Raw genomic sequence first — 22339 nt, forward strand, 5'->3', positions numbered from 1 at the left:
TGTATTTTATCTCACTCATATGAAGTTTTCTTTTAAATTTGAATTAATTAAAAGTTGGAAAATTTCACATAAAACTTTGAACTTCCAGAGTCTCTTGAAAGATTCCAGGCTGTTTTCTCACTGGGCCTACATTCCTGCATAGCTGTGATGAGCTGAAACAAGTGGGAACTGAGCTCTTTAGACAGACTTGTGCTCTGCTTTACCAGAATCTCCTCCACTCCCTATTGTCTTCTGCCTTACCTGCCGCACTTATTCCTAATACCTGGCTGCCCTGGGAGGCATGCGGAATTGTGACCCTTAGGTTATGAGTCCTACACTTGGTTTTTCAGATGATTTCTTCCGTGGCCTGAGTCATTCGGATAAATCAAAACTTGGTTGAGTTAGTAACTGTTTTAACAATATTCATCACTTGTATTTATTTTTACTTCTTGCTAAATATTTTCAAAAACTAAAAGGATAGGCTCTTTAACCAGAGAGATGTGTCTTAAAGGCATCGAGTTTACTACGTTGTACTTTCCGTGGAGTCCAGTAGCCCAGGTTATTGAGGAAAAGCAGTGTATCTTTTTGAAAAGTAATTGGTGGGTGAGTTTGGAAGAACACAGTAGAATGGTATTGTGTAATTCTTTAATCTCTCTAAATCTTTTCAAACCCCTAGATTTTGGGGGGAAAACCTATTACACTATAATGACATTGAAATAAAACAGTACTTTTGGAAACAATAAGAAACTTAGAGATTAAAACATTACATTCTCAATAAATAAATAAATAAATAAAACATTAAATTCTCAGACATAAGTAATAAACTCAGGTACACTGAAATTAGGAGGATAACTAATGGATTTCTTTTGGAATTTTATGTTGATTCCAGTGAGGTAGATTCTCAGATCAAAAATGCTAACTAGAGGACCATCAAAATAAAGAATATTGGCAGTATGAAGGCAAGGGGACGTAAGGGAGAGAATGATTAAGAATGGAAAAAGAGCTACATTAAAGCCTGAGAGTGACAAAAACAACTCCCCCCCAAAAAAAACAAAACAAAACAAAACAAAACAAGAAAAGGATGAGCAAACCTTAGCAGAAGAGGTCCTGTTTTATCTGCCATACTGGCCACCATCATGGCGGCCAGCAGAACCCACAGTAGCTCAACCACAGCTCCTTCCTTCTTGTCCTGCAGGATGTGGTTGTGGTTGGGGAGGAAAACTTCACTACCCCCTGCTACATTCAGCTGGATGCAGAGGCTTGCCACCTCCTCACAGAGAACCTAAGCACCTACGCCCTGGTGGGGCAGTCCACCACCAAAGCTGCCGCAAAGCGCCTGAAGCTGGCCATCTTTGGACCACTCTGCTGCTCGTCTCTGGAGTACAGTGTTCGAGTCTACTGTCTGGATGACACCCAGGATGCCTTGAAGGTAAATAGCTCCTGAATGACCCTCCTTCTTTCCCCTCGCACTGAAGCCAAGGTTTGGTGTGGCAGCGCCCACCCAGAGACCATGTGTACGTGTTTGTGCACCTCAGTGCACAGACACAAGTATCCGGCCCCAAAAGATGCAGTTTAAAAAAAATAATAAACATTTCTCTGAGGCCATGCTGACAAATGAGTGGTTTTCCATTGTGATGATTCCTCCCAAGGGCTACTTTTGTTTACCTTCCTTGATTTCCTTTAATGAAAAATTTAGAAGAAGTAGGAGAATTTGGCAACGAGACGTGGATGGTAAATAATCTGCTTCCATGTTTATCTCAGCTGTGTGCTTCCTATAAAAGGAATTGGCGTAATTGCTCACACTGTATGTTCCTCTTGTGTGCCACTTCATTTATATGCTTTCCCATTCTTTTTATGAGGACTGTGAGAAAGAGGGTTAGCATTTGACAACAGGCTGCTGCTTTGCAGAATAAATGAGCTTAATTCCTGGTGCTATTATTGCAATTCATTTTATCCCATTTGAAGCTTTAAAGGATATCGTAAGTGCCTTTGAAGAAGTTATGATCTGGAAGGGGGCATAAAAGAAGTCTGCCAAGGACTGGGAGACAAGTCTGAGTCTGATAAATGCTATAGATGAATGCAGGTTCTGTGGGAGTTCAGGAGGGGGGAGGGGATTATATTATTTTGAGGAGATCTGACAAGGAGCTAACATTTGAATTGGGCCCAAATGAAAGGTAGGGTTTCACCAGCATAGTGGGAAAAAATACAAACTTTCTAGGTGAAGGGAACAGCACGAAGAAACACAGGACAGTAAATACAGATTCCATACTAGCATATTATTTCAAGTAAGCCTCAAATGACAGGTAAGAGTTTTATTGAGATGGACTTCAACTTCCAGAGAGAGGAGTTGCGATTCAGTGTCTTGAGTTATTGGAGAGGAAGTGGAGAGATTGAAACCAACAAAAGACATGATCGGAAATATATGTTAGAAATATTAGTGCGAAGGGTCACCTGGACGGCTCAGTCCATTTAGCATCTAACTCTTGATTTCCACTCTGGTCATGATCTCACCAACCATGAGATCGAGCCCCAAGTCAGGCTCTGTGATGACAGTGTGGAGCCTACTAGCGATTCTCTGTCTCTCCCCTTCCTTCCCCCACTGTCCCCCTCTCACTCTCTCTCTCAAAATAGATAAATAAAACTTAAAAAGAAAAAGAAATATCAGTCTGACAACAGCAGAAAGATAGAGGCAAGAAGAAAAGCATGGTAGATCTGGGCTGATAGCAGGAGAGTGAGGAGAGGGGAATAGGTGTGGAAGGTCCTGTTCAAGTAACTCCTGTCGGACCTGGTGACCAGCAATGAATGGAGCAGAAGATCCAGTCTGCCTCTCAGTAATAGTAACACACCTAGGGGGCAGGTAGCTTTGGGGTGTGGCTCTGGTGACTTTACTTTTGGAATATTGAGTTAGAGGTATGAATTAGACATCAGGACAAAGATGCCCAAGGGACAGTTAGAAATATGTGTGTGACTCTCTGGACAGAGAGCAGATCCTGAAGTAGAGACTCAGGAACCGACTCTACAATACTTATATTTGTCATCCCTGTGATCAGGGAGACTATCAAGGGAGAGCAGAGAGATACGTTAAATGACATTGTTAAAAAGAACACGCATTACTGACAACTTCCTATGTGCTGGGCATGGTTCTAAATGTTTATTAACTCATTTAATCTTCACAACAACCCTGTATGATACCATTAACCCCATTTTTTCAGATGTTCAATTGAGGGCACAGAAAAATTAAGCGATTTGCTCTAGGTCACACAGCTGTTGAGTGGAGAGAGCAGGCTTCACACCTGAGCAGGGGGCTGCAGTCTAGGCTTCGCCCCTAATGTGGGTTGTTGGAGGAGCCACACCCTAGAAAACAGAGACCAAGGGGAGCCCTGCCATTGTCGGGGGTGAGGAAGGGAAGCCAGCAGAGGAGCTATTGAAGGATGAGCACCCAGGGGAGGAAAAGGAAAAGTGGGAGAAAATGTGTCAAGGAAAAAAAAAACAGGGGAAGAATTTTTGTTGTTGTTGAAATTTCAAAGTATTTCCTTCTGGAGTTTCCATCCAGAAAGTAGTTCTGGGTCATGAAACCTGAGTGTTGCAGGTTGGGTCCATGGAGGGGATGAGACACAGGATATGTTTTTGATGGCTGACCTTGTAGGAGTTTCTGATGCTGAATAAATGATGTGCACATGCAGCTGTAGTGTGAAACTTGTGGTTCTTTTATATTCCTTGCAGATGTGATACTTCTGATGCACTGTCAGGGTGGAAATCATCCTAGGCTTAAATTCTTTCACAGGGAAAACTGTATTTGTAGGGAGCCATGGGATCTGATTAAGGCATGTCTTGTAACAATTCTTGGAAAAACCATTGTAAAAAGCATACCATAGAAGATCTACATCATATTTGAAATATTTGATACACATATTTTATATTCATACACATAGTTCTTATACTTAGGACCTTTCTTGACCTTTCTTCCCAACAGAAACATGCAAATCCAGGCCAAAAAAGTAATAATTCAGTAAAACTATTTTAATTGTTTTAATTAGTGGAAAGAGATGCAAATGGTCAACACTGAGAAAGATTGACAAACAGGATTAAGCAGTAAAAACAACCCAAGAGCAGTTTGAATCATGGTCAGTGCTTTCCAAATAGACATTTATGAATTCTCAGTAGCTGGGGATCCAGCACTTAGCCTGAAACAAATATGAATAATGGATAAGGCTTTCTTGCACCTCATGGCCTTTTAATAATGCAGAAATACCAAAATCCTAGTTATAGGTAAAGGGTCTATCCAACATACTGAAGAGACAATTAGTTCAGTCCCAGCAACACTGCCTAACACCCACGCTTGAATTGGAACCTTGGGGCTCATTTTCAGAAAGGCCCTTTGTTACCTGAATTCTGCCTTCTTGGCACCCTGCCTACTGGTGTTCCCCAGCAGTCTCTGCCCTCTCCCTGCTTCTGTAACCATCGTTGCCCATAAATACTCTCTTCTGCATCGCCCTTTCCAAACACCTCCTCCTGCTGCTGGCCCACCCGCTCCCCGCTCACACCCTTCCTAAGTCAGTAGTTCTGCATCCCACATATATAGGAATCAGTTGGGGAGCTTTAAAAAAAGACTTGCTCCGGGGGTGCCTAGTGGTTCAGTTGGCTAAGCGTCCGACTCTTGATTTAGGCTCAGGTTATGATCTCATGATTTGTGAGCCCCACATCAGGCTCCATCCTGGCAGTGCGGAGCCTGCTTGGGATACTCTCTCTCCCTCTCTCTCTGCCCCTCCAGTGCTCGCTCTCTCTCTCGAAATAAACTAAAAAAAAAAAAAAAAAAAAAAAAAAAAAAGACTCGCTCTGGGGTCCCAACCCAAAGGCTCTGATCTAATTGGTCTGGGTATTGGGGTTTTTCTTTTAACACTCCCTGGGTTATTCTGTTGTGCGGCCAAGATTAAGAACTATTATCCTAAACACTTCCATGGATCTTTGTGGAACTTTAATCCTCCTAAGAACAAACTCTCCTACACCCTTTCAATCATCCTCTCTACTCTTCCTTCACCTACTCACATTAAGGGCAACTGGATCTTCCCCGTCACATGGCATCCCTCATAATCTCCATGGTGAAGACCACACCCTCTAAGTAACCACAAGGCATAAAGGAAGAGTTCCAGTACTTCTCCTACCCCATGATCACTTCTGGGGCATTGTTCTGCTCGCAGGGTTGACTTTTTCTACTGCTATTCTCATTCTGTTACTCTGTTACTCATGACCTATTTCAGTTCCCTAGCCCCCAATCTCCTGGTACCTATCTCCAGCCTAGCAGTACCTGCCTCATGGTCTTTCTTCCCACTCATTTTATTCCTATCAATCTCTCAGATTCAAAGTCACCACTAATCACAGTTTTTTGCCCAAAGTTATTCTGGTAACCTTGACATCATCCCACATTATCTGTCCGCCGGTTTAGGCATGCTGTGGATTTCACCCTCATTAACATCTCCACCTGCCAAGATCCCCACCTGCGAAGCTCCATGTTTCTGACCACAATATCTGACCTTCCATCTCTCGAACACAAAGGGCATGCAGGCCACCTTTGATTCTTAAGGAAGACCTCCCTCAAACTCCTCTGGTGGCCTGGTTCACAGACCCTCCTCTGTTCTTACCCAGATCTCCAGGGAACTCACCTCCACTCTAAATCTCTTGCCAGCTGGAGTTATAGTAGATTTTTCTGATTCCACAGCTAAAGATGACTGCCCCTGAACAAGCCCTCCCGTTCTCCTTCCAGGTTGTTGAGTTGCTCTGAAAATGATAGATTTCTGCTTGAGTCTCTGCTACTCTCAAGATGGCTGCCCTAAGCTTTCCCTTTCTTCTTGTCCACACTCCTTTCATTTATCCCTTCTTGACTCACCACTTTTCACATAGCGCTTCTTCCAAGTCTTCCCTGCTCTCTCCAAGTCCCTGATTATATGGCAACCCCTCCGTCCTTTGCAGTGACCCGACTCCTACTGCACCACTCAAGGGACACTCCCTTAGCTCCTGTCCTTTCCTCTTCAAACCTTTTATTTCAACCTCTCTTTATCCCATCTGGGTTCTGATGAAAAGGAGCTCTGCTTCCTTGTTTGTGCTTTAATCCAACTCCTCTACCCCCGTCCATCTCCAGCGCAGCAAATGGTGCCCGAAAGTGGGTCTCCCCAGACTTGGTATTTTCTTATAACTACCACTGTGTGCTGGGGATTTCTCCTGAACGGCAGAAGCCCTCCCAGAATGTTGGACTGGGTCAGAGAGGGAGCTCAGCGGAGGACATTCTCAGGGGTTCAGAACTCTACAGTCTGGAGAGCTATTAGAGAAAACTGTAGCTGGATGTCTGGAAGTGAACATATCTAGAATATTAGTTCCCACTCTCTTATCATATGTGCTTATACTGTCTATGTGGATGGGGAGAAAAAAAAAAAAAAAAAAAAAAGGAGACCACCACATCAGTCAGTCTCAAGCAACCCTGATGCATCCTTTCATGTCCCCACCTAGCTCTTTGAGTTCGGTAGCCTTGGTGACAATTTCCCTGAGTTTTGTTAAGCCCACAGCAGAAATGGTCACCTGAAGCTTAAAAGCTGTGTTTAACAATTCAGAAGCATTGCTGAGAATCAGGATGCTAGAGGTGAGTGCCAGAGTAAAAGTCAAGGCTGCTGGGAGACAGGGGGTTCTTTCATGTACCTTTCAGGTGGATTTTTCTCCCGTGCAAGTGCTCAAAGGAACAGGGAGAGCAATGTGCTGGTTGAATTCATGTAGAGAGACAAAGATGCTATGAACTGTGAAAATGGCTTAGAGGCAATTCTGTGCCTACACAGAGAGGTCCCGTCTATTGTAAAGATTGAGTTGGGCCACAGATCAGTTTTTCTGTTTCCCTCCTCTTCATGTGATTAAAGTAATGATATTGGTGTTTTCCTCCCATTATTTACAAAGACTTAAATCCTCATATCAAAAGACCAGAAATTAGGGGCACCTGGGTGGCTTAGTCTGTTAAGCATCTGACTCTGGCTCAGGTCATGATCTCACGGTTTGTGGGTTCGAGCCCCATGTCAGGCTCTGTGCTGACAGCTCAGAGCCTAGAGCTGCTTCAGATTCTGTGTCTCCCTCTCTTTCTGCCCTTCCCCCATTTGCACTCTCTGTCTTTCCCAAATATAAATAAACATTAAAATTTTTTTCTTAAAAGACCAGAAAATAATAGAGAACAAGATGATATTTGGGTAAGTTTTAAAACACGGAGAAGTCCACAACTATGTGGAAATAAGTCATTTCTGTCCCACTGTCCTGAATTACAATTCTGAAAATACAATTTCTGAGAGATTTATACTAAACCCTGAGATTCAGAACCTAAAAGAAGAGTTATTTGTATACCTTATGGGCCACATATGATGCTTCTGGAATTTCTGACAAATGTATTTGATAAATGAGTTTCTGACCAAATATGTAAATTAACATAAGCTGCTCGCTTCATGTAGTCATTTGGCATAGACTCTTGGGATTTCTTCAGCTTTCACATACCCCGATTCAGGCTGCGGTCTAGTATAGAAACTCTGTGAACTCTCATATTATGTGGAAAAGAAGAGAAAATGAAAGAAATACTGAAAATGAAAAGAAGTAGGAAATCTAGTCGAGGGCTATGCGATACTCAGTATCTTGGGCTGCAGTTGGAGACACTATCCTGGAAAAGCTTTTGTTTTCATCCTGGAACCTGGTGCCTTCCACTGTCCTTCTGACGCCCCCTCCACTGCAGCTGTGACCCCGCACAACCCAGAACACCTCAAGCCTGTCTCTTCTGGCCTTATGAAGCCTGGCCCTCTGTTGAATTGACCCCATCAGCCTTCTCTTTTCTTTCGGTTCCCTCAAACAACCTCAAAACTAACATGACCCATGTTTATACTTTCAGGATGCTGGCCTATGCAATTAAATTAATATATTTATACATGTAACACAAGTATTAGATAATACCAGAAAATGTAATAAGGTTACAAATGTGTTTTTCCTTTTTCCTTTTTTTTTTCTTTCTGCTAAGTGTATGGAAGGAAATGTGGTGTGGTAGGGAAACTTGGGTGAGTCTGGCTAAGCCTCTTGGTTCTGCCCTTCCTCAGGTCTGTGGCTCTGGTCATTGAACTTGACCTCTTTAACAGTCATTTGCTGTACATCAGGCACCTTTACAAGATTCAAGGAGATCAAAGTTATTAAATTTCCTAGCACAAAACAGATATTTGATGATGTTCATTATCCCTAGATGGGCATCTGGATATAACGGTATTTTAAAGATAATGGCTCAGTGAAGATATTAAATCTAATCATGATGTAATTGTGGGGTGAGTTTCAGGTTTGTCATCAAGCTATTTGGTCAGCCATTAGGGACAGGGATCTTTTGGGTGAATCTAAATTTACTGAATCTTAATTACCTTCTCATGAGACTGGGCCCTGGCCCTATCATATATTTTGGAAATGACCTGCCACATTGAATTTATTTTTTGAGAAAGAGAAAGAAAAGAGAGAGAAGATAAAAGTCATTATAGGCAGTATAAAGGCCCCCAAAGATACCTGTATACAATATTCAGAACCTATAAATATGTTACCTTACATGGCTAAAGGGACTTCACAAATATGATTAAGGGTATGAACTTCAAGATGAAGAGATTATCCTGGATTTTCTGGGTGGGTCTAATCTAATTACATGGTGCTTAAAAGTGGGGAACTTTAGGGGGCACCTGAATGAATGGCTCAGTCAGCTGAGTGTCCGACTTCGACTCAGGTCATGATCTCAAGGTTTGTGAGTTAGGTTTGTGAGTTTGAGCCCCGCTGGGCTTGCCACTGTCAGCACAGAGCCTGCTTAGGATCTTTTGTTTCCGTCTCTCTGCCCCTCCCCCACTCGTGCTCTCTCTCCCTCAAAAAATAATAAACCATTAAAATTTTTTAAGTGGTTTATTTATTATTGAGAGAGAGAGACGGAGCATGAACAAGGGAGGGGCAGAATTCACACAGAATTCACACAGAATGTGAAGCAGGCTCCAAGCTCTGAGTTGTCAGCACAGAGCTTGACATGGGACTTGGACTCACCAACCGTGAGATCATGACCTGAGCCCAAGTAAGATGCTTAACTGACTGAGACACCCAGGTGCTCCAATAAATAAAATATTTTTAAAAAAAATTTTTTTTAAAGTGGAAAACTTCTCTCAGCTACAGTTGAAGGGAGCTATAACCATGAAGGAGAGACCAGAGAAATGTGCCAGTGGTGACTTTGAAGATGGAGGAAGAGGATCCTGAGCCAAAGAATGTAGTCAATCTCTGGAAGGTAGAAAAGACAAAAAAGCAAATTCTCCCCTAGAGCTTCCAAAAAGGAAGGCAGCCTTACCAACACCTTGACTTTTTAGCTCAGTGGGTCTGGTGGTCAGACTTTGGATCTACACAACTGTAAAGTAATAAATGTGTGTTGTTTAGAGTCATTTGGGTTTATGGTAATTTCTTACTGCAAAAATAGGAACTAATGTAGAAATCAAAGAATAACATGTTCAGTGGTGCAAAGGAATACAAGATGACTTCAGAGGCTCTAGAACAACCTAAAAAGTTCTATTGCTAATTACGGAGATGTGAGAGATCACCTTTTCCTTAGAAGTACGCCCAGAGGTAGACAAGGGACACCATCACTTCCTCGAGTGCCACACTCTGGCGTTTTGCTTTAAAAGTGTCACAAGGTGCCCTGACTGGGCAGGCTGGAAGTGGCAGCTCAGACCAAGCATTCGTGGCAGCGGCAGCTGCGGGAGCAGCAAGCAGAGCCCTGGAAACCAAGTGACTTGACGGGAAATGTTTGCACATGGTCATGGGCGTCCAGCCTCGTTATTATGAGGGATGAAGTATGGCAGACAAACTCAGTGGGGGGAGCGCGGCACCCTGGTGTGAGCGCAGGAAGAATAGGTGGCAAAGTGAGGCGGTGGTGACCCGAGCAGGTGGGAGAGGTGGCCGACACTTGGATGTGCCCCACTGGGCTCCGCAGCCAGAGGCCCGCAGGCCAGAGGAGCAGTCAGCACGTGGGAACAGAGAGCAGCTTGGCCGAGAAGCTGGCAGGGCACAGCAGAGAAGGACAGCTGCTCTCTGTGGCCTCTGCCTGGGAAGCACGCAGGCCCACAGCTGTGGGGGCGACCGCGGAGAAAGCCTCAGTAGCAAAAAGAGGAATTTCTCATCCCCGATGACAAGGGCAGGTCTTCACAAGGAATTCAAGAATTAACAGGAGCAAGGCAGGTTCCACGAAGTCTGAACGGAGATGTGATTTTTTTTCTCCAACACAAGCCAGCACGACCCTTGAGGGTTGGTCTTCTGAGGTTTAGCGCATGGGCAGGCTGCAGGTCTGCTGGGTTTGGGCCTCGAGACCCCTGGCCCACGCGATGCAAACGTGGTGAAGGCGGTGCACGGGTCTTGAACTGCACAACACAGTCTCCAGTGCTTGGTCGGGTGCCGGGGACAGAACGTGGAGTGTGGGTCCCTGTCTGCAGAGTGGCATGGCCAACCGGGGCTGAAAACCTGGGGAGTAGAAGGCTTACGTGCTCGGGTTCCCAGCGCCACCGTCCCGGAGCTTCCTCGGCAGCACTAAGCACAGCCAATTCAAGGCTTTCTGTTTCCAAGAGTAAAGAGTGCACAGACAAATCACAGCCCCACAATACAGAGAACAAAGCCAGACAACATAAAACAAAGCCTTGATTTAACCTCCTTCCAACCTTCTTTCTTCCAGAAGAAATGTTAATGCATTATAGGAGCTTCGAGTTTAATCATTTGCTTCCTCCTTTCTCTAGCTGATAAGATTTCTAATAAAGGAAAGGAGGGCCAGGAGGGCAAGGTGGGAAAACAGAGAGGGGTAGGGGAGCTAATGGCTAATGGCACTTCTTGAGGAACTGGAAGCTAAAACAAGTGTCTCCAACAAAGGAGAGGGTATGGATGGTTGGGAGCCTTGGGGAGAGAAGAGGCAGGTTTCTGAGTGAGAGGAGGGTGAGCACAGAGTGTGGGGAGCAGAGCCAGGGCCCCAGCACTGCACACAGTTCCTGGCAAAAAGTCCCCTCGGGCAGAGACTTCTCACATTCTTAAACAAGTGCTTCAAGTATCTCCAGTGCCAGCAGCTCTGTCGCCTGGGGGCTTTCCTGTGAGCTCCTTGAGAGACTGACACTCAAGTGGCCTGGAGGCAGATGTGGTCTAACCCCAGCAATAATGCCGCACAAAAAATTCTGGGGTTAGGAAAACCAGAGTGTGGGAGCTGTAAGGCTCCTTCCACTCTCCTTGCCCAGTGAGGCCTTAATGAGAGCTGATCCTCAAGGCTAAGAGCCTGGGAGAGCTCTGGGTACAGGCCAGAGGTGCTCCCTTTGTACGTACGCACAGGCCTTTAAAACAGCTTAGATTTATTGTGGCTCTTAAGTGGCCCAGGCTAATAGCTTGGCATGGATAATGTCTTGGTTTAATTGGTTATTGTGCAAGCCGCTTGTTTCTACTGTGGAATCTCGTGTCCCTGCCTTTCGAGCGATCCCTCACGGGCCCCCTGAATCAATAGAGCCCTCACTCAGGGCCACTGAAGAGCCTGTGCTGGGCAGCCACGGAGCTGAGGAAGGAGCCATCCTGCAGGACTGCTCAGATCCCGGTGCGCACGGACTCACACGCACAGGGGCCTGCTCCTGGTGCCTTTACGACTGGGGTCTTGCATGTGTTCCCACAGAGAGATGGGCTAGAGACACCTCTGCCAATAACTGACTCCTGAGAGAGTCTTTTCAAGTTGCAGGATGGAGACAGAAGTGACGAAGAAGTCAGAAAGTGACCTCTTCTCTTAGAGCAAGCTCATTAAAGCAACAGGTGGTCACCCAGGGCCAAAATAAGGCCCCGAGGTGGAGTGCTGCTAAGAGCGGGGGACGACCTTTGCATAAGAAGATGACATTTAGATCCCTGAGAGCAAAGAGCCTAGATGATCCTAATTCCTAGTATGGCATTTCTTTCCAAGGTCACTGTATTTTTCTTAAGTCTAACTAAATCTTTTGACCTTAAATATATTTTGTTCTTGCTCTCTTTTAAGGTGGGTGAAATACCCTAACCTGTGATCCAAAGGCAACCTGTGATCCAAATACCCTAACCTGTGATCCAGTCTGGAAGCTGTCTTAGAGCTAAGCAACAGCCGTTAGGGTTACACAATTACATAGCAGTCTCCCCGCCGTGAGTGGTATAAGGCAGGGTCGGGGACTGGCTCATCTGTGTGCCCCAGAGCCTGACATGCTTCCCGGCAGGGCATGTGTGTTTGACTGATGTTGAATGAATGCTCTCAGGAAGATTAAGGAGAGGAAAGCATTTAACTCTAAAGCTATATCTTATTGATTCATACATTTGTTATTTTTATGTCATCTTACTTATGTGTATCATATATATAACAAAATGATTTCATGCAGAAGGAATGCAGAAAATCAAGCTTTTTGAAATACAAGTTACAGCATATTTTTAACCGCGATCTGCTATGTCATACATCTGAAATTATAACACTTAAGACCTTAACAATAGGAACACAAGCCTGACCATTGTATCAAGTGGGCTTGCTTCTTCTCCCTCTGATACAAAATTTATGTAGTTGACCCTTGAACAATATGAGAGCAATGGGAAACACCCCTGTGCAACTGAAAATCTGCATATAACTTTTGACTCCCCCAAAAGTTAACTACTGTTGACTGGAAGCCTCACCAGTAACATGAATGGCGATTAACACATATTTTGTATGTTATGTGCTTTCCATACTGTATTCTTACAATAAAGTGAGCTACAGAAAAGAAAATGTTATTAAGAAAATCATAAGAGAAAATACATTTACAGTACTGTTCATCATTTGTCCCCCCAAAAATCGGTAAGAGAACACCTGAAGTTCAAATCTGTGTTGCTCAAGGGTCAGCTGTATATGGGATTTGCTCTATGTGTTAAGTCATCTCTGACTCATGTAGTTGTAGATGATTTTAGTTTCCAAAGACTTGTTTTATTTATTGAATACAATATCTTTAACTCACATTTTGATATTTTCAATTTGTGCTTTGGTTCTTGTCTTCTCCTCTATTTTGTTACGTTTCCTTGAAGTCAAACATGCTGAGTGTGATATCAGTTGCTACGTTTCAGGGAACATTAAATTTAAGGTTGGTAAGGATATTCCTTACTGAATCATTTATTCCAGGGCCAATTTCTCCCAGAGGTAGCAGTGAAGAGCCAGCAGTCTCTTGTCAGAGAGGCCTCTGCTTTAAGCATGAGTACATTGCCATGGGTAGTTTATCTTTCACCAGGGTTCATGCGTAATCAAAGAGGACAAAAAAGTTAGGTTCCTCCCAGAGAGGTCAGCAGCTTTGTTTGTATCAGAGAGCTTAAGAATGTAGAGATGTGTTCTTTGGCTCTGTTATCTTTAAAATGGCATTTGACTTGGTACTTTCTCTCAAAAAAGAAGAAGAAGAGGAAGGAGGAGGAGGGGGAAAGGCTCAAGCCAGCCCAGTCTTTTCCCACTAGTGAGAACACTCAACATGACTTTTGAGGTCAAGGCCAAAGAAACCAAGGACTGAGCCTTATTCTTGGGCTGACTCCAACCCAGACTTTGCATTCAAATGTGGTATTAGATTTCTTGGCTCCAAGGTCATGGCCAATAGGCAGTTGAGGTTTTTTTCAATGGTCCTCCCCGCCAAGAAAACTGATAATGTTCTCCATATCCTCTGGCAATCTATGTTGATTGTAGGAATGGGGTGTGGATTATACATTGTTGGGTACAATTTCCTCCCAGAATACAATGCATCTTCTTTTAGACATCCCAGGGAGATAATTTGGACTTAATGAAGATCTATAGTAATCAGATAATTACTATCGATTGCTCTTTAGACGTCTTGATGAGGTAATTAGGGTGTACTGGAAAGAAGCTAGAACTGATTGATTGGCATGACTGTAATCTCAAAGATTTCTAATTATGTTTCTTTTCTTCTAACGGCTTATAAACAAACATCATTTTAGCTTTAGAATTTGTCAGGTGCCAGGTTCACTGGGAACATCAGCTTTCCCTATTATGCTAACTAGACACCGAACATGATCAACATAAGCTCATTATGCCTTGCTGCCGAAGCAGAAGAAACTGCAATTAACCCTCACTTTTCTCATTCGTCTTCATTTCCACATGGCCAGATTCTTGTGGAGGAATGGAGGGTGAAGTGTCCCACGAGGAACGTGTGTGCAGTGCTGGGTTGGGTAGGTTGGTGTGGCTCAGTGGGGACCCTCGGAGCCCGCCGAGCTGTGGGTGCAGCAGAGCCAGGGCACAACATATGTGTCCTGGTAGAAGTTTGACCGGTTGAGAGTTGGCCGACTGCTCAGACTCCTGTCACAAGTAATAGCTACTCATCAGTCAGCAAGGTGGAATACTCTAAATGTAAATATTCTGAAGCAGCTGGACCATGCTCGTCTCTCTGTCAACATGCTGTTGCCTCTTCTCTTCCATTAAACACTAATTAGAGGAACCCATGTCTGAGACCATTTTCCACACGATCCTAGTATTTCCTACATCTTAGAGGACCTTTCAGCAGCTTGCATTGTTCAGAATAGTGGCCTGGCTCAAAGATGATGGATGCTCAGAACCACTAAGAAGCAGCTAGAAATGAGCTATTTACAGCTAATCAATGATGTTGGTAAGCTCTGCTCTTATGGGGCTCCATGTGCATGGGTTAGAATTCATTCAACAAATGCAACGTGGATGTATTTCCGGGCAATCTGGTTCCCATCCTCACAATTTTCCACTGTGACCCATCTGTGCTTGGTACCCCGGTAGGTGCCTGATAGGTGCGTGTAGAAGGACCTGAATGAGCGCCTGTGTTCTTGAACCCCATGCTTTCAACTGAAATGTCACCAAAAAAATAAGTTAGTGGTTTGCATTTATATTTTTATAAAATCCATTATTTTCCTGAACCCTGAAAGAAAGGAAGGAAGGAAGAAAGATCACAAATTGCCTACATATGTGTGTCACTAAAACTTTTAAAGCGTGAGGGAAGCAAAGTACACAGGATGGTTCCAACCACAGAGACTCGGGATATTTTGTTCATTGGTAACTTATGGTTTGCTGCTGTTTGGATAATTGCAGCTGTACTTGGAAATGCTTCGTTAACTCCCATTAGCTTGTTTGAGGAATGGAAGTAGATTTAGAATTTGTCTTCATGTTACATCTTTATAGCATAAGTAAAGTTACTTAGCAAATTTTTTGATCAGCCGCGGTTCTTGAAAGATGAGGTCATTGTTTTTCAACTTTGAGTAACTCTTTAGTTCAATATTCGGTGCTGACAGACTTTCCTAATTTGTATTAGTATATTTTCCTCTAATAGGACATATAATGAGTATATATATTTTTGATGATCAAGAAGTGTGCGATGGATAATTTTAAGCAAAAAATGTTATTATTTCTGTACGTAAAGAAACTATAAAAAATCGAAAAAATGCCCAAAATGAATTCCAGGTCTTTACTTGTTGGCTGGTTTTACCAGGTCCAAGACACGGGTTTGTTTTCTAGGGGGTTGCCCTTTGCCCTAAAAGTTCATTGAAAATCCACTTACTTCAACTGTTTATCTATATTCCTACCTCTTTTTTTCTTTCATTTGGAGTTCTTCCCATTTGGGGCTCTGATTGTTGTTTTCCAGGATTTGATTAAATCTTCCACTCGTCCATTGGAAAATGCAGCCTGTACTGAATTTGCTTCACAGCATATGATGTAGATTATTGATGGTCAGGTGGATCCAGTCACAAACAAACTGGCAGGGGCTTCAATTGGAGGGTTTCCAGGCTGCAGAAGAGGGAGTCTGTACCAGTTGGTTGTGGTGTGGGGGCGGCCCGGTGAGGAAACATTACGCATTTGATGAGACGGCCGGCCAGCAGAAGGCATACGATTCAGTAATTTGCTTTTGACTTTGGACATGTCATTGTAGGAGGTATTGCAGCTTGAGAGACAGATGGGAGGACAGCTCCTAGAAGAACCTAAGGCTCTTCATTTTAAAGGCAGCACCCACAACCTGCGCCTGTCGATTCACGATATCACCCATTCCCTCTGGAAAAGCAAATTACTGGCAAAATATCAGGTAAGGTTCCCAGACTGAACCAAAGGACTGGAGACAGCTCCAAGAAAGAAGTCTAGGGGTGCCTGGGTGGCTCAGTTGGTTGTCTGACTCTTGGTTTCGGTTCAGGTCATGACCTCATGGTTCCTGAGTTCAAGCCCGCATTGGGCTCAGTGCTGACAGTGCTGAGCCTGCTTGGGGTTCGTTCTCTCTCTCTCTCTCTCTCTCTCTCTCTCTCTCTCCATCTCTCAAAAATACATAAGTAAACATTTTTAAAAAAGGAAAAAGGTCCAAAGTTATTTAGAAATCAGATATTCCTCTCTTGAAATTAATCCTGCATCGGTAGTTGTTTCTCTAAAATGGTTTCGAGTTTAGGATTTTTGAAAAATATTATAGAATATTTGAAATAATTTTTTTCATATTTCTCCTTCAAATAATTGTACTGTTATTGTTCTATTTTTAGTAAAAAGGACTTCCAAGTCCATCATTTCAATTCATTTTCAGAATAAATGCTAACATCGAACTGACCAGAACAGTCTCAAAAATGCCTTCATAAGGAAAAACAGAAGAACCGTGTTATCACATGTGACACAAATTAAGCCTCAGCCTTGCTAGGAAAATACATTTACATTGAAAACTTGGAAGGAACACCAATTTGGAAGTGGAAATAGCACCTGAAAATAAAATGTGGTCAGGATTTTATTAAATAATAGCATAAAAATACTGGTCCAAAATCTCACTGCATGGATACATGGGGAAAGCAGAGGCCTCTCCAAGGGTTGTTCACTGCCCCCGTACCCCCGCATCTCTGAGCCCGAGCTCTCAGGAGGCTGTGCAATGCAATCTCTAGCCTCATACCCAGTCCCAGGAGATGCAGGCACTTGGATAATCTGTGAATTCGTGTCTACATGCACACAAATCCAATCCCACACCCCAGCACTGCAGCTAAGCTGGGTGCGACTTACTGATACAAGTCAGTAAACATACTAAGAGTGAAGGGAAGGTTTCTAGTTCATTCTTAGTCTCATATATCTAGTACTTAAATATAAACTGTGGGAAACAAATTTCTTAGCTTGCTAACAGCCTGAAGCTTTCATAAGGGGTGCATACCACACCCTTCCGTATAACTCAGCACTTGGTAGAGGGATCAGGCTTTTGACTTTCTCATTAAATATCTTCCTTTGCTTGCTTCTCTTATTTTGCAACTGCCATAAAACCCCAGAAATATTTCCCTTTTATGAACTGTGTCCTTTGTGCAATCATAATGGAAAATACTATTTTAATAATAATGATAATCTGCTATTAGTTCAAGCTAAGCCTTAAACTGGCTGAACTTGTAACATCTTCCAGACACTCCTGCACTTTGGTTTATCTCATTCAACCCCAGTAGGTCTATGATTAGGCTACTCTTTCGCTTACCTTTTCACAGATAAGGAAACTGAGGCACGGAAAGATTATCTTACCCCACGTCACCAAATAGGCAAGGGGAGAGTGTTCGCATTTGTACTGAATTTGGCTCCAGAGCCTTAGTTCTTAACCACCATTGTTCTCCCCCCACCCCCACTTCACCCCACCTTTTTTTTTTAAACGTATCAACCTTTTCTTTCCTTTGTGGGAACAAGATTCTAGGATGGGCTCTTTAAGGTGGTCTAGAATTTTAGAAAATTTATGTCTGTTAGAGGCTTGACGCTTTTTAGGCCAAGGATTTTCTCTGGCAGCTAATCGGCAGCCCACAGTTTCCCACTTGCAGTGAGTTCTGACTTTCCCCCCTGTCCTGTGCAGAGGGGGCATATAGGCATGAAAGCGAACTAGATCAGTGCTTTACCCTTTAGACTTTCTTTGCTTTTCTCCAGAATACCACGGCAGGGATTCCTTTTAATGAGCAATGACTGGAGTGTGTAGGTTTTATTTTGGGAATTGCTAAACTTTTGAAAAATCACTTACAATGGCTTCTTTTGTAAATGACAGAGAAGTGCAGACTGGTTAGGTAAATGGATTCTGGAGGCTGACCCCCTGGGTTCATATCTCAACTCTGCCACTTACTAGCTGTGGGATTGGAGGGTGGCAGATTTAACATCTCTGGGCCTCAGTTTTTTCATCTGAAAAGCGGGTTGGAGTGTCCCTACCCCTAAGCCTGTTGTGAGGGTGAAATAAGGTCACTTGTAATCCTGAGAAAAGGACTTGGCCGTGCAGTGTCTGAGAGTCGCTTTTGGTATTAGCCCCTCACTGGTGGTTAACGTTTGTATACCCTTTAGGAAATTCCTTTTTATCATATATGGAGTGGGTCTCAAAGAAACCTCCACTGCACTTTCACCTTGGAAAGATTCAGCCTGAACACAGTGGAACTGGTTTGCAAGCTCTGCGTGCGACAGGTGGAAGGAGAAGGGCAGATCTTCCAGCTAAACTGCACCGTGTCAGAGGTAAGAAGCTCTTTCTTGGCTGCCTCTGAAATCAGGGGAAAGAACGACCTTGGGAGGGAGAGGGGGTGTGGAGGATAAAGGTATCTCAGCATAGACCATGTGGGAAGTCCTGAGAAGCTTCCTGTAGGTCCTATTTATTAATAGAATACTATTTTTAATGAACACAGGGAGCCAGAGATATAAAAGAATATAATAGGAAATCCTTTTGGAGAAAGAAGGCTTTTATATTTAGTGACATGCATTTAAGGATCGTGTTCTAACTTTTTACAACAGATCTGAATTTCAAGTGTAAGGTTTAATTTAAGCAGCGTGTACACGGAGTAACTTTTCCCAGAGCGTCCCCTCGGAGCGCCATACTCTCCCCGTCCTCCTTTTGAACAGTAGAAACCCTGCACCCTGGAGGAACAAAGGAAAAGGAATCAGGCAAATGGTCAGAAGGCAACATTTCCTGGGGCCTCGAGGAGCCCAGCCCCGCGCTGCTTGCTGAACCACAAAGCGCAGGACTGTCGTATTTTTAAAACTACAGCGGGACGGCCTGTGATTTAAAAGACGGCTTCTCCCTCGCGGTGTCACGCGCGGTGACGAATGAAATGTGGCCCTGCGCCGTGTGGCGCGCTCCATGTTGCATTTGAGGGCTGTCTTCCATAGCAAACCGAGGAGGGGGGAGTCCGTCCGCTCCGGGATGCTCCAGCCTCCTTTCCCACAGCCTGCCCGGCCTCGGCCATCACTTCCTGCTGTAGTTTCGGGAGACTTTTGACTCATAAACAACTTTAGTCACAGACCCCGGTGACATTCATAAGGAATGATCTCGGTGTCAGGGCGCCATGGCAACCGCCCGGCCCTCCGGTGCGCAGGCCCGATCTCCCAGGCACACAGCACCACCCCTGCTGGTTCCGGAGGGTGTTTTCACTTTCCGGGCCCAGCGGGTCTGCAGAGTTCAATAACCGCCCAGCTCCAGGGACAACAAAGGCCGCGGAATTTGGGAGGGGGGCGAGGAGGTCTGCTCCTTTGATGCCTGCTTTCAGTTCAGTGCGAACGTTCGCGGCCTGATGAAAAGCTGGACGAGGCACGGCCGCCAGTGAAAGAGAGCTGTTGGCGCGCCCCTCCCCCAGGGCCGCCAGCCCCACGCTGGGAAAAGAGTTTTGCATAGTGTAAGCCCAACTTAAGGACTTTCCTTGTGCCAACGTAGAGGAAAGGTGATTTCTTTTGCAACTTGGTGGCGGTCAGCTCAGAGAGGCCATCCCTTCTGTGGCTTCGGAGGCCTTTGCCCGCGCGTGACGCACAAGCGCATTTAACCAAGGGAGGGTCAGAAATGACTGGAGTCAGATGACTTTGGGTATTATGGGGCACTCTGCTGCTTTTACTTCTGGGTCACTGAGTCCCACCGCCGTGGTTAGCATTTGAATGCGGGTGCATGCGGCCCACAGAGGGGGACAGACGCGTGGGGCTGGGTACTGATGTTGAGGAGCAAGGCTCGGCTCTGAACAATTGATCTGGAGAGCCCTGAGCCCCCTATCCTCATCAAAAGCCCCAAGTAGGGGTACACTGTGACTGACAAACCGTAACCAAACAGAGAAAAGGCACCATTTGTGGTGCCTTTCTCCCGCACAGGGCTCCTTCCTAGGGTCACACGGCTAGCTGGCAGGTGGGCTGGGGTTGTAGTTCCAAAGTGCTATCTTCCAAGAATGAGCTGACTTGCCAGGAATGTGCTGCCCCCGCCCCCCAGCCACCCACCACTCAAGGCAGTCACCAGCAGTCATTTATAAAGCCATAGCCCTTGGCCTGTCTAGTCAGAAAGGACCTGTTGCCCCCCAGGGAGACCAGGCTGTGCTTGACATAGACCATGGTGATGTCAAGAGCCAGACAGTTGTTCTTCACTGGGTGCTTTGGCCAGAGATTCCTGAAGGAGAGACAAAGTCTTTAGTCTCACAGAGATGGGGTTTAATGAAAATGTCTGAAAGAGTAAAAGTATGGGCATGAATGCATGCCCAAATGTAAGTAATTAAAGGTTTAACTTTTTCTTTCTTTCTTTTTTTTTTTTTTAAGAGGGATATGGGCAGAGTAAGAACAGGGATGCTATCCTTCAACACCAGAGGAAAAAGTAGTGTAGAGAAGAGAGGGAAATTTAAAGACTCTTCAGACCTTCCATTTAGTTGTAGCTGTACGCAAAGACCTCTGGTAGGAAATTCCCAAATGGACAGTTCCATGGGGATATGGGCCATTACTTAACCCCTCTTGCCTCAGTTTCCTCCTATGTAAATTGATATAATAATAGCATGAAGTTTTGGGTCTGTTGTGAGAATGGAACGAGTGAATGGTAGTAAGTGCACTGAACAGAACTTGGCTTACAGCACATGTTCAGTTGATGTTCACCATTACTGCTCCCACCAATGCTATTAGGATCACTGAATTCTTGAGTAAACTCTGCCTTTGCAAGCTGTGGCATCTGTCATCAAATTAAACTTTAGATTCCCTTTTTATCAAAATAATAAAATAAAACCTCCGCCAGCCACTGTAAAAAGAAATGAATGGAAAATAAATCTCAATAAGTAAATAAATAAATATTAGTTCTCAGGGTAAAGGAGATAGCTTATGTTCCCAGGCTGGTTTTTTATACCTTGCTTTAGTTCATAGCTTTCAACCCTGAAAAAGGTGGAACTTGAGGAGGCAGTATTAGTCAATTGTTTTACTAACAGATTTCCAGATAATAGTAACAGTTATAATTTCCTACATTTGCTAGAATAATCTTTGTGTACATCTGCTGTACTCATCTCATGCACTTACTCTTCAGTTTTCTAGAACCCATTTAAACAATCATTAGGAAAATCTAGTTGCTGTTGTTTTGTTTTGTTTTGTTTTGTTTTGTTTTGTTTTAAGAAAGTGAGGGCACAAATGGGGGAGGGGGCAGAGGGAGAGAAAGTATGTCAAGCAGGCTCCATGCTCAGTGTGGAGCCCGACACGGGGCTCAATCCCACGCCCCTGGGATTGTGACCTGGGCTGAAATCAAGAGTCAGATGCTCACCTGACTGAGCCAACCAGGCACCCCAGGAAATTTTTTTTTTTTTAAGTGGCTTTAGGAAGAAGAGTCAGAGTATGGGAGTGGAACGTTATTTCCACCACCCAGTACTGAAAATGTGTGCCATCACCCACAGCAGCTGTTTGGCTAATGTTGAAAAATCGTATGTCTAACTAAGGGAATCATAACATCAGAGACAGATGGTACCAATATCATAAATGATTATTGTAATAAGCATTCCATAAGAGTAAACTCTACTCTTACCTGGAAGTAAAGGAAGAACTAATAACAACTGAAGTTACTAGAAGAAATGGGAATGGAAGTATAGATGTATATTTTTCTTTTACCTCCAAGGCTGGTGTCAGCCATCTGGGAAGAGACACAAAAAAATTGTGCCCTATTGGACTAATTTCATCCATGCAGAAATAAATAGGCACAGCAGACAGGGCTGGTGACTCAGACTTGGAAGGCCCACATGAAGTGGTAACAGTTTTTACTCATCAGGAAAAGGTTGACAACAAGAATACATGAACAAACCCTCCCGAGAGGCATGCCTGCCTTTACCTGGCCTTTACTTCAGGAATTAACAGTGAGAAGAGCCGTATTACTAGCCACATTTACCTGGAAGGTTGCATAACACACTACTCTGTGGGTTGGGCCTCTGTCGGGATCTCTGTGGGATGGGCCTTTATCCCCTTTCTGTACGAGGAAAGATGTTTTCTCTCATTTCACCAAATTTGAATTGAGGAGCATCTGTGTGCAGGGCACTGTGCTGAGTACCAGGGGGATTCTGAGGATGACAAAAATACCCTCGTCTCCAAGAAATTTAAGGAATCAAAAGAAATAAC

The 22339-nt window shown here is 44.2% G+C and overlaps 1 protein-coding gene across 2 annotated transcripts in view; it reads left to right on the top strand.

Moving 5' to 3' along the window:
• Positions 1 to 22339, top strand: part of UNC5C (unc-5 netrin receptor C) — a 351607-nt gene that overhangs the window by 325462 nt on the left and 3806 nt on the right. For both annotated transcript variants that reach the window (XM_047856492.1, XM_047856493.1), the window contains 3 exons: positions 1175 to 1408; positions 15930 to 16079; positions 18311 to 18475. In XM_047856492.1, coding sequence (XP_047712448.1) covers positions 1175 to 1408; positions 15930 to 16079; positions 18311 to 18475 — 549 coding nt within the window. The remainder of the gene's footprint in view (positions 1 to 1174; positions 1409 to 15929; positions 16080 to 18310; positions 18476 to 22339) is intronic.

Source organism: Prionailurus viverrinus, chromosome B1, assembly GCF_022837055.1.
Source record: "Prionailurus viverrinus isolate Anna chromosome B1, UM_Priviv_1.0, whole genome shotgun sequence".
Lineage (NCBI taxonomy): Eukaryota > Metazoa > Chordata > Mammalia > Carnivora > Felidae > Prionailurus > Prionailurus viverrinus.